Raw genomic sequence first — 17078 nt, 5'->3', positions numbered from 1 at the left:
ACCTAAAACACCTGCTAAGAATTTGGTGTATGCATTTGCTACTGCTGAAAACTTTTAAAGACAAAACAAACAAAAAACTTAGTGTTATCTGCTCCTCATTTTCACAGAAAATCTGAACACAAATACCTTCATTTTTTTAACACTTAACTAAAAATGACATTTTACTAGAAATTATCATGACCCTAGTATTGCATATTCAATGTTTTCTTCTACGAACACAAAAACAGTACCAAGTCAGAGTTAGACCTGACTAATATAGTGATGTGAAAAGGTTAATTAGGTGGCCCAAGGAATCAGTGCAAAGCTGGAAAAATAATTTTCTGTCCTGACTTTCATGCCCTGATTCCATTGCCTTAAAATAAGATGTCCAAGTAGATCATGGGCTAAGTATATCATGACACTTATTAAGTTATAATGATAGTACAGGAACAAGGTCATACAGACATTGTGACGAAATTGCCAGGGGGACAAAGGAGTTATTTGTAACCGATGTTAAATATTTCAACAATTAGATTTTTAAAATATGCATTGTATAAAACAACTGTAAAAGTTTTCAATGACACAGGATATACATTTATGTCACGTTGAAAATGTTCGCCTTTCTGCTTTCCATCCTGTATGGGTATTTCCACATCAAATATGTTGCAACGGGGCTTCAGCTAAAGTAAAATGCCTTTAACCAGCTCCTTTTTCTCCTCCCTTTCCTAGATGGTTTGAGGGCTTTAACTGGGAAGGCTTAAGAAAAGGCACCTTGACACCTCCTATAATACCAAGCGTAAGTAGTCTTCCCAGTGAATACTTGTGTGACAAGGTTTTATCCTGTGATCAGATTAAATAAACTATAGAAGTACCACATTAGAATAGTATCTAAAATGCAACCTTAAAAACAGGCCAGTTAGGAGATGGTTATTGTATGTGTATTCTATCATTACCTGTTTCAACTATTCGTTCTAATTTATTTATCCTTTTATCGGGCTCTAATCGGATTCTCGTTCCTTAACTGTCTTTTCTGAACATATCGGGGTTTTTGTGAAATAGCAGCCCAGTGAGGGTGACTCAGTGTGTGGACTGTATTGACTTGAAATAGATTTCAGTTGATTGCATTTTTACGTATTTCTGTTTAATGCTGCCTCTTCACGAAAAGGCACAGACCGCTTTGTGGTCCTGAGCCTTTCAGGTGTATGCTTCCTTCCCCTGGGACTAACTCAAGCCTGCTCTTGATTCAGAAGCATTTTCCCTACTTCTGAGATTTATTTCTGTGTCAGTCTTATGCCTCTTCGCAAACAAAAACCCCGTTACCGTGGCTCACGTCGCAGATTCTAATTGCATTCTTCAAGTTTTGTTTTTAGAACGAGAGTAGAGCGTAAGCCTGAATTACAGTTGCCTACATCCACCAGAGGTTTCCTCTTATGGATATGCCCATATATATATTAGTATATAAGAGGTTCTAAATATTATAGAATATGAGGGAAACTAAAGGATGGATGTTTTACTGCTTTTACTGATGCTCTGCGGTTTGGACTTGGCCCAAGAAATTTGCAAGAGTTCTGACCGAGGTCAGAAATGGCTTTTATTCTACTTGAAATAAACACACACAAGACTTAAGATGGTCTACAGGGCTCTACCCAAGCCTGATTTCTGCCTGCTTCTCCTATTTCTCATTCCAGTCCTATCCTCTCTTACACAGCAGCCACATTGGCCCCTTTGGATCACTTCCCAGCATGAAGCACTCTCTCTCACCTCGGGACCTTTGCACGTGCTACATCCTCTTTTTTGAACTCACCAATTCTTAGTTTTGAAATAATATTTTTTCAAAGAGGCTTTCCATCATCACTCATACTCTCAAGTCTTTTTTCTTCCTAACACTAAGCAAAACCTTATAGTCATCTACAGATTTTTGTGATTATTTGTTTTTCGTCCTACGAGGTACTCCCTGCCAGGGTAGGGCAAGAGCAATGTCTTTTTTTATTCACCGCCCTTAGCCCCACTAAAAAGCACAAAGCCTGCCACCTGGTAGCCATTCAAACAACAGTCACTGATCGGGGAATGAATAAAGAATGCTTTTTAAAAATCTAGTTTGGGATTTTACTAAAAAAAAAAAAAAAAACCCAAAAATCAAGAAATCCCTTCTCGGTCACTCCCTCTCTCATTTGTAGGTTGCATCACCCACAGACACAAGCAATTTTGACAGTTTCCCTGAGGACAGTGATGAACCACCACCTGATGACAACTCGGGCTGGGACATAGACTTCTAATGTGTTTCTCTTACCTGCTTCTGCCTTGCTGAAGTCAGCTTTCTCTGAGACACGGCTGACAGCAAACCTGAGGGACGGAGAGAAGATCAGTGCTCGGGGTCACCATGATGCCTTTGATCGATGCTGCTCCAGTAACTACAGTGGCATGAGGACTTCTTGCTTAGACGACAGTAGCGCTCTTTACGTGTTTTCTGTTTGATCCTAAAAATAGCAGTTGACATGGTGGTCCTGAAGCAAAGCCCTTCGCCAGTAAAGAGAGGCTTCCTGTCGTTGCAATGATCTTGCTTTGCTCGGACTGTAATTTGAAAGACTGTAAGAAATACTTCGACCTAGAAAAAGAGTCCGTACCTTGCTAGAATGGCCAAGATCAAAAATTAACGTATGGGGTACGATCGGTTGCCGTGGTCCCAAAACGGGGCTCTTCCTTTCCTTCAAGGGAGGCCGTGGGATCTCTTAGCGCAAGCCGGTGTCTATACCATACGGAAGAGGGCCACGCGTCTATGGGTCACGGCGTTCATGTCAAACCAGTGCTAGAAGTTTCCTGATTTTGTTTCCCAACAGTGCTGATGACGAGGCTGAATGTTACCTTTCCTTTCTGACAGATTTTAAAAATTGATACAATCAAAGCACAACTGCTATGAAGCCTCACGGCGGGTATATATGCGTTTTCACGGAAGATTGAAAAAAAAAAAAAAAACCTGCATGACATTTGTTTGTTTCTTTTCTTGATAAATTGGCATGACAGAGTGGAAAAAAAAAAAAAGCAATTCACAAACCATTTCATATCGTTTCAAATATCGTGCTTCAAGATGGTCCTGGAAATCAGTGACTAGCAGCCAATTGATTTTTCTTTATTACCTAACATACTCTCAGACTGAGGCTTAAAATAGTCCCTTTTATAAAAATCAACCCTTGGGGTGGGGACGGGGTGGGGGGGGTGGGGTGGAGAGGGATGAAGATCCGTCCAAAAATAAAAATAAACTATATAGGTGCTATGTATATCTTTCATCTGTAAATGTCCGTGTCTGAGCAGACAACACAAATTCTAATCATCACCTGTGTAGCCAGAGACTCAAGCATTTTCACTACATTTACCAATGAAACTCCCGTCAGATTTCACTTACACAACATAGTCTAGGGTTGAGGGGAAAGGTGATTAAAACCCATTCAACTGGCTTCTTGTCTTAGGCCTGAACCAAAAAGAAGAAGAAGGAAGCACAGAATCATCAAGATTTACCAGATGAGGGACCTTCCTTATGCGAGGTCAGGGAACAGGACAGGACCTGGCCAGGTGTTGATTCCCTTTTTGTGGATGAGCCGATGTGAGTTCATGCATGCGTGAGAGTAGAGGAGAACACAGGACCCTGATTTCTTAAGCAGGAATTTTCATTAAGTAGGACGGAAGTATTGCAATCCTGAAACGTATCTGAAAATACCAGACTGATTTGCTTTTTCACGACGGGAGAAGAATCAGCAGTTTAAAGTGAATCCTCTGTTGGCAGGCAAGTTGACTACTCTGGGCTGTTCTAAGTAGCAGAGACATTTGGAAGCTTTTCCTGGACGAGTAGCGTTAAACCTGCGTAGACAAACGCATAATCTTACAAGCTGCCATCCTGATTTAGAGCTGTGTGTGAATTTGGTACATCAAATTGAAGTTTGCCTTGTTCCAGGAGAGGATTTTCTTTTTTTTAAAGTCAATCAAACGTAGACGGTTCTGCAAAAGACGTGTCCACGTCGGTCATTGATTTTTTTCATACTAAGACTACTTTAGAATAGGATATCAACACGTAATCTAAAAAAAAAAAACATTTGGGGAATAAAAATTATAAGGGCATATTAAACATAATCAGAGTAAAGTTAAACTTTTAAATTAAAACTTTGACCCCCAAGATGTTACGGTTACTCCTGTGTTTTTCTGGCCTTTGCAAACAATTGCCTAAGATCAATTTATTCCCCAAGATATCCACTTTCTTCTACAGATTTCAGAATATAAAATGTACCCAGCTAAAATCCAGCTGTGAGTGCTATTTCAGAATTTTTATATTGCTTTTAACTGGGCTCGTAAAAGTACATAATTTCAATATCATGGTCAATGTTCAGTGAGTTTTGTTAAAAGAGTGCTTTAGGCATGCTAACGATTTGCTAGATACTAAGTTTATCTCGTCGTTATTTAAGAGAATCTGCTCCCACAGTTTTCCAAATGCCCCAGTAACCCCAGAGGTTAGCCCTTACCGTGGATGTTGAAACTATGGTTCAAGTCTAAGACAACAACGTACAGGTTCTCTGAGGAATGAAGAGAACATTCAGCTCAATGGCACTGTCGGCCGTCTCTCCCACCTGTCGCTCTATCTTCGTTCATGTCACCTGTGGCGCTGCATTAGGATGTCTAAAGCAATCACTAGCAAACAAAGGTGAACATCTTCCAAAAATTGCTAACAGTCATCTAATCTTAGGCATTGAAATGTAAGGATTTAAATCCTGTCCTAAGACACTAGGGCTAAAATTCACGGTCAGCTCCGTAAAGCGCATCTCACTTCATTTCCGAATTTTTCATACCCCTCCGTGTTCTTACACTGGAGAACAACATCTGGCTAAGTTAGAATAGTGCCAACTCGTGTGATTTGTTAACTGACTTTCTTGTTAATACTTTGAGTCTGGGAAATAAGGGCTTTCTGTGCATCCTGACGCACAGGAAAACTGAAAACTGCCAAAGGAAAGGGACATCCCGATATTTGAGATACACTGACTACGTTAGAGAAAATGATTTCTGGAAATTTCCTATCAATGATTTTCATGTTTGTACCTTCTTTGTTACTCACATATGAATCAGATCCATGTGGCATTGAAAACAAATTTATTTTGATGATATTCTTTACAAGTCACGTTTCTTACTTAAAATTATGGGATTTGCATGTGAACCACACATGTGTAACACATGAGTTCAACTATTGAATTTTTCTGGTTTCATTTCTAAAGGACTGAGCTAATGGCGAGCTTAGAGAAGTCAGCTACCACACTGAAAATAAGGAAATTAGAACGGATTCATACAGTAGAGGTGATCTGTGCATTATCCATAACGATGTTTTCTTTCACAATAGGACCACAGACAAATATTTATGTAAATAGATATTTTTGTGTGATATTTTGTGGTACATATACCTTTTTTTAGTGTTTCACAGCATTATTATTTCATCTTCTTTGTACTGAATAATGTTTTTAGGTCCAAGTAGACTTGAATTAATGTCATAATTGTCAGTATTATTGAAAATTACGTCCACTGTATGGTTTCATCTGTTCCATAGTTTAGGACATGACCTGGCTATCTGGCATTGTTGCAAGTGCCTTAAATTCCTGGCATCCTATTAAAAAACAAATTTGGTGTTATGCTGCATGAGAAAGACAAATCCACCTCAAAATGTTGTCCTTTCTTAGCTTGCTGCGTTTTACAGTTCTTTCTGCTAACAATTTCTAAGCCTTTATTATATAATATTGATGAATTACAGAAATGATGAAGTTGTTCTCTAATTTCTGTTACATGTACCAGAGCTGTGTATCTGTTACTGAGATACAGCGTCATTTCTGTGAAATGTATAAATGTATGTGCAGGTCAAATTAATCTATGACATACTATCAGTCTGTACACAGGTATTCCTGTTTTGCTAAGCTGTGCAGATCCAGTTAAAAAAAAAAATTAGTGCAGTCAAGTTCTAATGCCTCATTTTATAGACTCCATTCGTAACGACCCAACTCAAAAGAAGAATCAGCAAGTGACACGTCGTTATGAAACCAATGAGGAAAACGTACCTTAGCGCACTCCTCAACAAAACAGGATGCTTTCTGAGTTCTTGTATATGCAAATCACGTAGGAGGCAAGTTTGCAACAGACCTGGGAAGGTAAACATTGGAAGCGTGTTGTTAGCCCTCCTCCTTATCTGCCCCTGAATTAACAGAACTCTGGGACCCTGACAGTGACTCAGAGGTTTGGGCTTTCCGAGGAAAGGGACATTTCTTTAGGCATCATCTGTCCACTTTATTTCCTTGTATGATGTTTTTACAATTGGTCGGTTCTTTTGTATTCTTACAGCTATGGTTATTTGATTGTCCTCTTACAATTTGTTCCACATGAAAGAGTCCTTTGTTAGTCAGAATGCAACCACTGTCATCAAATGGTCAGTGACCACTTGCACTCTTTTGATGTAGATTAAAAACTTTTTCATAAAATTAACCTGCTTTGATTTGCTCTGTATTTTTCCTGCAGCTGTAGTTGCTGAGTGCCTGTTGTATACTTTATAGAGTTGAAATAAAAAAAAATAATTACTTTTGAACTTAGTTGATGTTTCATTCCAGACAAGATTTCGAGAACACGGTTGATGAATCCTCCTGGAATGGAAATACGCCGCAGCGCTATTTTAGAACGTCACCGAAACAAGAGAAATGTTACTTGGGACCCAGGTGTCCTTCACACTGGCATGTATCATGATCTGATAGAAAGCTAAGCTAGCATAGCAGTTTAAAGAATTCAGTGGGGATAAGTCAGGTAAGTCAGGCCATCCAGTGTGAACAGAAAGGCAAATGTAGATACGCACACAAGCCCCAACCTCGGTGGTGGTCTGCGTACCACTACCCCTCCCCCTCCCCCCCATCCCCACCACACTCTCCTTGTTTGGGCTACCCTTGGTCAAACTGTGAACTCGGCAAAGCATCAGAAAGGTTAAGTCTTGTATAAGGCTGTGTGCTAAGACTTCTAGGAGAAGCAGCTTCGTGAATCTTTGTAGCACATCCAGTCATCTCATTTCTTCTGCAAAAAGAACTCAACCATGGCTTTCAGTATCCTTCCCTTATATTCTGTGATTTTCATAGCCTTGATCTAAGGACGGTCGTCTTTGATCCTGGGAAGTCTTGTTTTGTTTTGTTTTGTTCTCCTTTGGTGTTACTTACCGTTTTTGGAGAGGCGTGCAGATCAATACTCGTGATGATTAGCTGACGCATGTGAGGATGTTGCATTCACACCACGGTCACATCTTGCGCAAGTTAACTGCAATTGAAGTAAATCACACAATCACCGATGAGAGCAGGAATCGATTATAAATTTGGCTCGAATGTATTGTTGATCACGCAGCTTGATTAAGGGTAGATGTGCAAACAGAATGTCGAGTCTCCGTTATAGCCCTAAATGTGTAAGGCACATAACACAGAGCGACCTTGTTTTTTTCTGAGATCCCTAGAGTTTTTCTCTTGTTCCGTACTTCTCCTTTCCAACTCAGAAGCCCCATAAACTGAACGAAAAAAAAACAGTAATGTTTACCTATTCCACCTATGTTTTTTGACCAGGGTGAGTCTATGGGGCAAATCCACATGCCCATTAGCTAAGCCAGACGAATTAAGGCTCATGCAATAATCATAATAATAATACCACCAAATTAAAAGAAAAAAGAGAAAGCAAGGTATCACTAAGAATCCTGAGGGTTGGCACAGATTTCATAGAAATTAATAGGCTCAAGACACATGTTCCAAGCCAGTGTTCTTTTACCATCGATGTCGTGATATGTATCTGGGAAATACGGTGAAAATATTTCCAGCACCACCCGCGGTTATTTTGACATAGCCCCAGAATCTATATTTTTAACAAGCACCTTAGCATATTTTGGTGAAAATATCTATACACATCCATGGAAGAGAAAAAGAGGATTCGTGGAAAAGCATTTCAAGAATGATAACGTAAAAGACCAAAGAAAAAGTCCATAAGGAGTTATGGACATGTTTCCAGCCACCTGGCCAGGGGACCCCCACACAGAGCACCCCAGGACGCTCCCGCCCGCACAGGTCTTGGTTCCAGTAGCCTGGCCAGGGCTCTCCCTGCACCGGACACTGTGGGACAACCGGCCTGTACCCAGCTCAGCGTCAGCTGTCTCGCCAGGGCATATTTTGCTGAGAGAGCTCGGTGACCACACCAGCCCATGCCCATTTTAAAGTCAGCTGTCCTGCCAGGGCACCCCCTGCATGGAGCACCCAATGACCAACCAGCCTGTGCCCTGCCTCAGCTCTAGCAGCGTCTTTGGGGCACCCTGTACATGGAGAGTTCTAGAACACCCCAGTTTACATCCACTTCAGCTTCAGCTATCCTGTCAAGATGAACCTCTATGTGTAGAGCCCCAGGTGCCTACAGCTTGCCCCTACTTTCGTTTTCGGTGTCCTGCGGGGGTACTTTCCATGCAGAGCAATTCAGAGACCTCCCACTGGCACCTCAGATCCGCCACCCCACACACAGAGCACCCCAGGACACCTTGGCTTGTGCCCGTCTCAGCCTCAGCTGTCCTGGCAGCGTGCCCTCAGTGCACTGAACAGAGCCTGCGTCCTCATCAGCTTTAGCTACTCTGACAGGGTTCCCAACACATGGAAAGCCTCACGATCTCCAGCCCACGCCAGCCCCAGCTCCAGCCAGCCAGAAAAAGTCACCAAGCACACACAGTCTATCTAGGGGACAGCCATACACAAGACCATACCCTCAGGCTAAAGAGTAGCTGTTCTGCCTAATCCATAGAAACAAACACAGGAAGTCAAGCAAGATGGGGACGCAGAGGAACATGCTCCAAAGGAAAGAACAAGAACAAAGCTCAGAAAAAGAAATAAGTGAAACAGAGATAAGCAATAGGCCTGATTTAAAAAAAAATAAAGTAATGATCATAAAGATACTCACCGGACTGGAGAGAAGAGTGGAAGAACTCAGTGAGGCCTTCAATAAATTGATAGAAAATATAAAAAACATCCAATCAGAGCTGAAGAATACAGTAAGCGACATAAATGTTAAAACACACACTAGAGGGAATCAACACATTAGCAGTTGCAGCAGACTGTATCAACAATCTGTAAGAAAGGACAAGAAAAAGCACCCAAGCGAAACAGCAAAAAGTGGTAAGAATTTTAAAAATGAGGATAGGTTAAAGGGCCCCTTGGACAATAGCAAGTGAACAAACATTCACATTATAGGGACCTCAGAAGAAGCAGCAAGAGAGAGAGAAAGGGGTAGAAAACTTAATAGGGGGAAAATGTCCTTCATCTAGGGAAGGAGATGAACATCCAGTCCAAGAATCACCAAGAGTTCCAAACACAGTAAACCAAGGAGGTCCACATCACAACATATAATAATTAAAACATCAATGGCTAAAGATAAAGAGGGAATTTTAAAAGCAGCAAGACAGAAATAAAAAGTTACCTACAAGTGAAAACCTCTAAGACTATGAACTAATTTTTCAGTAAAAACCCTGCAGGCCAGAAGGGAGTGGGTGATATATTCAAAATGCTGTAAACATAAAAACATACAAATGAGAATACCCACCAAGGTTATCATTCAGATTTGAAGAAGAGGTGAAGAGTTTCCTAGATAAACCCACATAAAGGAGTTTATCACCACTAAAAAGCATTATAAGAAATATTAAAGGGACTTCTTTAAGTAGAAAAGAAATGGTCATAATTGGATATAAGGAAATGTTGAATAAAATATAAAATATGACAGCATGTACAAAAAATGTGGAAAGGGGGTAAAAAAAAGAAAGAAGTCCTCCCTTTTCTTTTCAGAACGTGTTTGAACTTAAATGACATCAAGTTAATATAGACTGCTATTTACTTGGGATATTATACATGAAACTCATGGTAACCAAATCTCAAAACCTAGAAACGATACACACACACAAAAAAAAATAAGTAAAGAGAAAAGAAAAAGAAAGAGACCTGCAAAAACTCATGAATTATGCAGCGCCTGGGTGGCTGTGCTGGTTAAGCATTCGACTTTGACTCAGATCATGATCTCACTGTACATGGGTTCGAGCCCTGCATCGGGCTCTGTGCTGACAGTTCTGAGCCTGGAACCTACTTCTCATTCTGTGTCTCTCCCTCTCTTGGCCCCTCCCCAGCTAACACTCTGTCGCTCTCTCAAAAGTAAAATAAACATTCTAAAAAATTAGAGAAAACTAATTACAAAGAGAGCAAGAAAGGAAGCAAGTAACAGAAAAGAACTACAGGAAACAACAACATGGCAGTAAGTACATATCAATAATTAAATGTAAATGGTTTAAATGCTCTAATAAAAAGACATCAGGTGGTGGAATGGGTAAGCAAAACAGACCAGCTAGGTGGTGCCTACAAGAGATTCATCTCAGACCTAAAAACACCTACAAACTGAAAGTGAAGGGACGGAAACAATCCATGTAAATGGAAACAACAGCAAAAAAAGCCAGTGTACCAATATTAGAAAAATTTAGACTTTTTAAAAAAATTTTAATGTTTTTATTTATTTTTGAGACAGAGAGAGACAGAGCATGAACGGGGGAGGGTCAGAGAGAGGGAGACACAGAATCTGAAACAGGCTCTAGGCTCCGAGCTGTCAGCACAGAGCCTGACGCGGGGCTCGAACTCATGGACCGTAGGATCATGACCTGAGCCAAAGTCGGAAGCCCAACCGACCAAGCCACCCAGGCGCCCCTAGACTTTTTTAAAAAGTTTATTTATTTGGGGGAGAGAAAGAGAGAGGGAGGGAGTGGGGGAGGGGCATGGAGAGAGGGACAGAGAATCCCAAGCAGGATCCATGCTGTCAGCACAGAACCCAATGTGGGACTCAAACCCACAGTGAAATCATGATCTGAGCCGAATTCATACATTCAACTGACTGAGCCACCCAGGGGCCCGTGGACAAAATAGACATTTAAACAAAGACTATAATCGAAGACAAAGAAGAATATTATATAATGATAAAGGAACAATCCAACAAGAGACCATAATTGTAAATGTCCATGCACTCAGTAAAGAAGCACCTCAATACACAAAACAAATATTAATGAACAAAAGAGAGAGACAGAGAGAAATTGACAGTAATACAACCATAGTAGGGAACTTTAAAACCCCACTTCCATCATGGATAGATCATCCAGGCAGAAAATCAACAAGGAAGCGCTGTCTTTGACTGACACATTGGGCCAGATGGACACAATAGATATATACAAAACATTTCATCTGAAACAGTAGAATATATATTATTTTCAAATGCACATGGGCTGGTCTCGGGAAGATGGCGGCGTAGGAGGACGCTGGGCTCACCGCGTCCTGCTGATCACTTAGATTCCACCTACACCTGCCTAATAACCCAGAAAACTGCCAGAAGAATAGCAAAACGGACTCTCTGGAACCAAGCGTAGACAAGAGGCCCGTGGAAGAGGGTAGGAAGGGCGTAGAGGAGGTGTGCGCTACACGCATTGGCGGGAGGGAGCTGGGGCGGTGGAGGGGCAGCCTGCCTGGCAAGGAAGAGCCCCCAAAGTCTGGCTTGCAAAAGCAGATGGGCTAGAGGGAGGGAGTTCTGACCCCCAGCGGGACTTAACATCTGGAACGTTAAACGTCAGCAGCTCTGCTCAGAGAACGGGAGAGCCAAAGGATACTGGGAGGGAGAGGTGTTGAGCCCCGGGAAACAGAGCTCAGGTCGACAGGGAACAAAGGCACTGGCCAGCTCCATCTCCCTCTCCCATCCCCCAGCCAAAACCCCTAAGGAAACCACTCCCCATCACGGAACTTGCTTGCACCACCCACACACCCAACGCTGTGCTTCTGCAGATCCATCCCTCCAACAGGTCTGCCTCTCTCCAGGTACAGCAGGCCCCTCCCAAAGCGGACCACTGAAGGCAAAGCAAGCTGAGTCTGACCCTCCCGCCCCTGTGCACCTTGTAGATCCACCCCAGGTAATACGCTAGATCCCATCAAAGCAGCACCACAAGCCTGGCAGTGTTCAAGCAGCTCAGACAGGGGCCACACCTGTCCCCACCCACCAATACAAGTTACTCCAGACAGCACAGGGGAAGTGCCCTGCAGATCTGCGCCACCCCAGGGACTAACCAAAATGACGAAACAGAAGAACTCTCCTCAAAAGAAACTCCAGGAAGTAGCAAAAGCTAACAAATTGATCAAAAACGATTTAAGCAATATAACAGAAAAAGAACTTAGAATAACAGTAATAAAATTAATCGCTGTGCTTGAAAAAAGCATAGAGGACAGCAGAGAATCTATTACTACAGAGATCAAGGGACTAAGAAATAGTCATGAGGAGCTAAAAATGATATAAATGAGGGGCAAAATAAATTAGAGGCGACCACAGCTCAGATTGAAGAGGCTGAGGAGAGAATAGGTGAATTAGAAGCTAAATTATGGAAAAGGAGGAAGCTGAGGAAAAGAGAGATTTAAAAAATCCAGAAATATGAGGGGAGAATTAGAGAACTAAGTGATGCAATCAATGGAACAATATCCATATCATAGGAATTCCAGAAGTGGAAGAGAGAGAAAGGGGCTGAAGGTGCACTTGAACAAATCATAGCTGAGAACTTCCCTGATCTGGGGAAGGAAAAAGACATTGAAATCCAAGAGGCACAGAGAACTCCCTTTAGACGTAACTTGAATTGATGATCTGCACAACATATCATAGTTAAACTGGCAAAATACAAGGATAAAGAGAGAATTCTGAAAGCAGCTAGAGATAAATGGGCCTTAACATGCAAAGGTAGACACATACGATTAGGAGCAGACTTATCTACTGAAACTTGGCAGGCCAGAAAGGAATGGCAGGAAATCTTAAATGTGATGGACAGAAAAAATATGCAGCCGAGAATTCTTTATCCAACAAGTCTGTCATTCAGAGCAGAAGGAGAGATAAAAGTTTTCCCAAACAAACAAAAACTGAAGGAATTCATCACCACTAAACCAGCCCTACAAGAGATCCCAAGGGGGATTCTGTGAGTGAAATGTTGCAAGGACCAGACACATCACTACAAGCATGAAACCTACAGACATCACAATGACTATAAACCCATATCTTTCGATAATAACACTGAATGTAAATGGACTAAATGCTCCAACCAAAAGACATAGGGTATCAGAATGGATAAAAAAACAAGACCCATCTATTTGCTGTCTACAAGAGACTCATTTTAGACCTAAGGACACCTTCAGAGTGAAAGTGAGGGGATGGAGAACTATCTATCATGCTACTGGAAGTCAAAAGAAAGCTGGCGTAGCCATATTTATATCAGACAAACTAGACTTTAAATGAAAGGATGTAACAACAGATGAATAAAGGCATTATATAATAATTATAGGGTCTATCCATCAGGAAGAGCTAACAATTGTAAATGTCTATGCACCGAATACAGGAGGCCACAAATATATAAAACAGTTAATTGCAAACATAAGCAACCTTATTGATAAGAATGTGGTAACTGCAGGGGACTTGAATATCCCACTTACAACAATGGATAGATCATCTAGACACAGGATCAATAAAGAAACAAGGGCCCTGAGTGATACATTGGATCAGATGGATTTGACAGATAAATTTAGAACTCTGCATCCCAAAGCAACAGAATACATTTTCTTCTCGAGTGCACATGGAACATTCTCCAACATAGATCACATACTGGGTCACAAAACAGCCCTTCACAGGTATAAAAGAAATGAGATCTTACCAGGCACACTTTCAGATCACAATGCTGTGAAACTTGAAATCAACCACAGGAAAAAGTCTGGAAAACCTCCAAAAGCATGGAGGTTGAAGAACACCCTACTAAAGAATGAATGGGTCAACCAAGCAATTAGAGAAGAAATTTAAAAATATATGGAAACAAATGACAATGAAAAGACAACAATCCAAACGCTTTGGGATGCAGCAAAGGCAGTCCTGAGAGGAAAATACATTGCAATCCAGGTCTATCTCAAGAAACAAGAAAAATCCCAACTACAAAATCTAACAGCACACCTAAAGGAAATTGAAGCAGAACAGCAAAGACAGCCTAAACCCAGCAGAAGAAGAGAAATAATAAAGATCAGAGCAGAAATAAACAATATAGAATCTAAAAATAACTGTAGAGCAGATCCGCAAAACCAAGAGTTGGTTTTTTAAAAAAATAAACAAAATTGATAAACCTCTAGCCAGGCTTCACAAAAAGAAAAGGGAGATGGCCCAAATGGATAAAATCATGAATGAAAATGGAATTATTACAACCAATCCCTCAGAAATACAAGCAATTATCAGGGAACACTATGAAAAATTATATGCCAACAAACTGGACAACCTGGAAGAAATGAACAAATTCCTAAGTATCCACACACTTCCAAAACTCCAACAAGAAGAAATAGAAAACTTGAACAGACCCATAACCAGAGAAGAAATTGAATCATTTATCAAAAATCTCCCAACAAATAAGAGTCCAGGACCAGATGGCTTCCCTGGGGAATTCTACCAGACATTTAAAGCAGAGATAATACCTATCCTTCTCAAGCTGTTCCAAAATTGAAAGGGAAGGAAAACTTCCAGACTCATTCTATGAAGCCAGCTTTACTTTGAGTCCCAAAGCAGAGACCCAGCAAAAAAAAAGAGAACTACAGGCCAATATCCCTGATGAATATGGATGCAAAAATTCTCAATAAGATACTAGCAAATCAAATTCAACAGCATATAAAAAGAATTATTCACCATGATCAAATGGGATTCATTACTGGGCTGCAGGGCTGGTTCAACATTCACAAAACAATCAATGTGATACATCACATTAATAAAAGAAAAGAACTATATGATCTTGTCAATCGATGCGGAAAAAGCATTTGACAAAATTCAGCATCCTTTCTTAGTAAAAACCCTTGAGAAAGTCGGGATAGAAGGAACATATTTAAACATCATAAAAGCCATTTATGAAAAGCCCACAGCTAATACCATCCTCAATGGGGAGTAACTGACAGCTTTCCGCCTGAGATCAGGAACATGACAGGGATGTCCACTCTCACTGCTGTTGTTTAACATAGTGTTGGAAGTTCTAGCATCAGCAATCAGACAACAAAAGGAAATCAAAGGCATGAGATTGGCAGAGATGAAGTCAAGCTTTCACTGTTTGCAGATGACATGATACTATACATGGAAAACCCAATAGATGCCACCCAAAGTCTGCTAGAACTGATACACGAATTCAGCAAAGTTGCAGAATACAAAATCAATGTACAGAAATCAGTTGCATTCTTATACACCAATAATGAAGCAACAGAAAGAGAAATAAACTGATCCCATTCACAATTGCACCAAGAACCATAAAATACCTAGGAATAAACCTATCCAAATATGTAAAAGATCTGTATGCTGAAATTATAGAAAGCTTATGAAGGAAATTGAAGATACAAAGCAATGGAAAAACATTTCATGCTCATGGATTGGGAGAATACATATTGTCAAAATGTCAATACTACCCAAAGCTATCTACACATTCAATGCAATCCCAATCAAAATTGCACCAGCATTCTTCTTGAAGCCGGAACAAGCAATCCTAAAATGTGTATGGAACCACAAAAGACCCCAAATAGCCAAAGTAATTTTGACGAAGACCAAAGCAGGAGGCATCACAATCCCAGACTTTAGCCTCTACTACAAAGTTGTAATCATCAAGAGCATGGTATTGGCACAAAAACAGACATACAGACAAATGGAATAGAATAGAAACCCCAGAATTAGACCCACAAAAGTATGGCCAACCAATTTTTGACAAAGCAGGAAAGAATATCCAATGGAAAAAAGACAGTCTCTTTAACAAATGATGCTGGGAGAACTGGACAGCAACATGCAGAAGGATGAAACTAGACCACTTTCTTACACCATTCACAAAAATAAACTCAAAATGGATAAGGCACCTGAATGTGAGACGGGAAACCATCAAAACCCTAGAGGGGAAAGCAGGAAAAAACTTCTCTGACCTCAGCTGCAGCAATTTCTTACTAGACACATCTCCAAAGGCAAGGAAATAAAATCAAAATGAACTATTGGGACCTCATGAAGATAAAAAGCTTCTGCACTGCAAAGGAAACAATCAACAAAACTAAAAGACAACCAGTGGAATGGGAAAAGATATTTGCAAATTACATATTGGACAAAGGGCTAGTATCCAAAATCTATAAAGAACTCACCAAACTCCACACCCAAAAAACAAATAATCCAGTGAAGAATTGGGCAGAAAACATGAATAGACACTTCTCTAAAGAAGACATCCAGATGGCCAACAGGCACATGAAAGGATGCTCAACGTTGCTCCTCACCAGGGAAATACAAATCAAAACCACACTGAGATACCACCTCATGCCAGTCAGAGCAGCTAAAATGAACAAATCAGGGGACTATAGATGCTGGAGAGGATGTGGAGAAATGGGAACTGTGTTGCACTGTTGGTGGGAATGCAAACTGGTGCAGCCGCTCTGGAAAACAGTGTGGAGGTTCCTCAAAAAATTAAAAATAGATCTACCCTATGACCCAGCAATAGCACTGCTAGGAATTTACCCAAGGGATACAGGAGTGCTGATGCATAGGGGCACTTGTACCCCAATGTTGATAGCAGCACTTTCAACAATAGCCAAACTATGGAAAGAGCCTAAATGTCCATCAACTGATGAATGGATAAAGAAATTGTGGTTTATATACACAATAGAATACTATGTGGAAATGAGAAAGAATGAAATATGGCCTTGTAGCAATGTGGGTGGAACTGGAGAGTGTTATGCTAAGTGAAATAAGTCATACAGAGAAACACAGATACCTTATGTTTTAACACTTATGTGGATCCTAAGACACTTAACAGAAGACCATGGTGGAGGGGAAGGGAAAAAAAGGGTAGAGAGGGAGGGAGCCAAAACATAAGAGACCCCTAAAACTGAGAACTGAGGGTTGATGGGGGTGGGAGGCAGGGGATGGTGGGTGATGGGTATCGAAGAGGGCACCCTTTGGCATGAGCACTGGGTATTGTATGGAAACCAATTTGACAA

General features: G+C 40.8%; 1 protein-coding gene across 4 annotated transcripts in view; it reads left to right on the top strand.

Annotated features, from left to right (window-relative positions):
• The window catches only part of PRKG1 (protein kinase cGMP-dependent 1), a 1261759-nt gene extending 1255179 nt beyond the window's left edge, over positions 1–6580 (top strand). For all 4 annotated transcript variants that reach the window (XM_043596140.1, XM_043596139.1, XM_043596141.1 and 1 more), the window contains 2 exons: positions 709–775; positions 2157–6580. In XM_043596140.1, coding sequence (XP_043452075.1) covers positions 709–775; positions 2157–2255 — 166 coding nt within the window. In that variant the 3' untranslated portion in view covers positions 2256–6580. The remainder of the gene's footprint in view (positions 1–708; positions 776–2156) is intronic.
• Positions 6581–17078: the final 10498 nt, after the last annotated feature.

This window comes from Prionailurus bengalensis, chromosome D2 (genome assembly GCF_016509475.1).
Source record: "Prionailurus bengalensis isolate Pbe53 chromosome D2, Fcat_Pben_1.1_paternal_pri, whole genome shotgun sequence".
NCBI lineage: Eukaryota > Metazoa > Chordata > Mammalia > Carnivora > Felidae > Prionailurus > Prionailurus bengalensis.
Note: the sequence above shows the minus strand (reverse complement) of the source record. Positions and strands in the feature narration are given on the sequence as shown.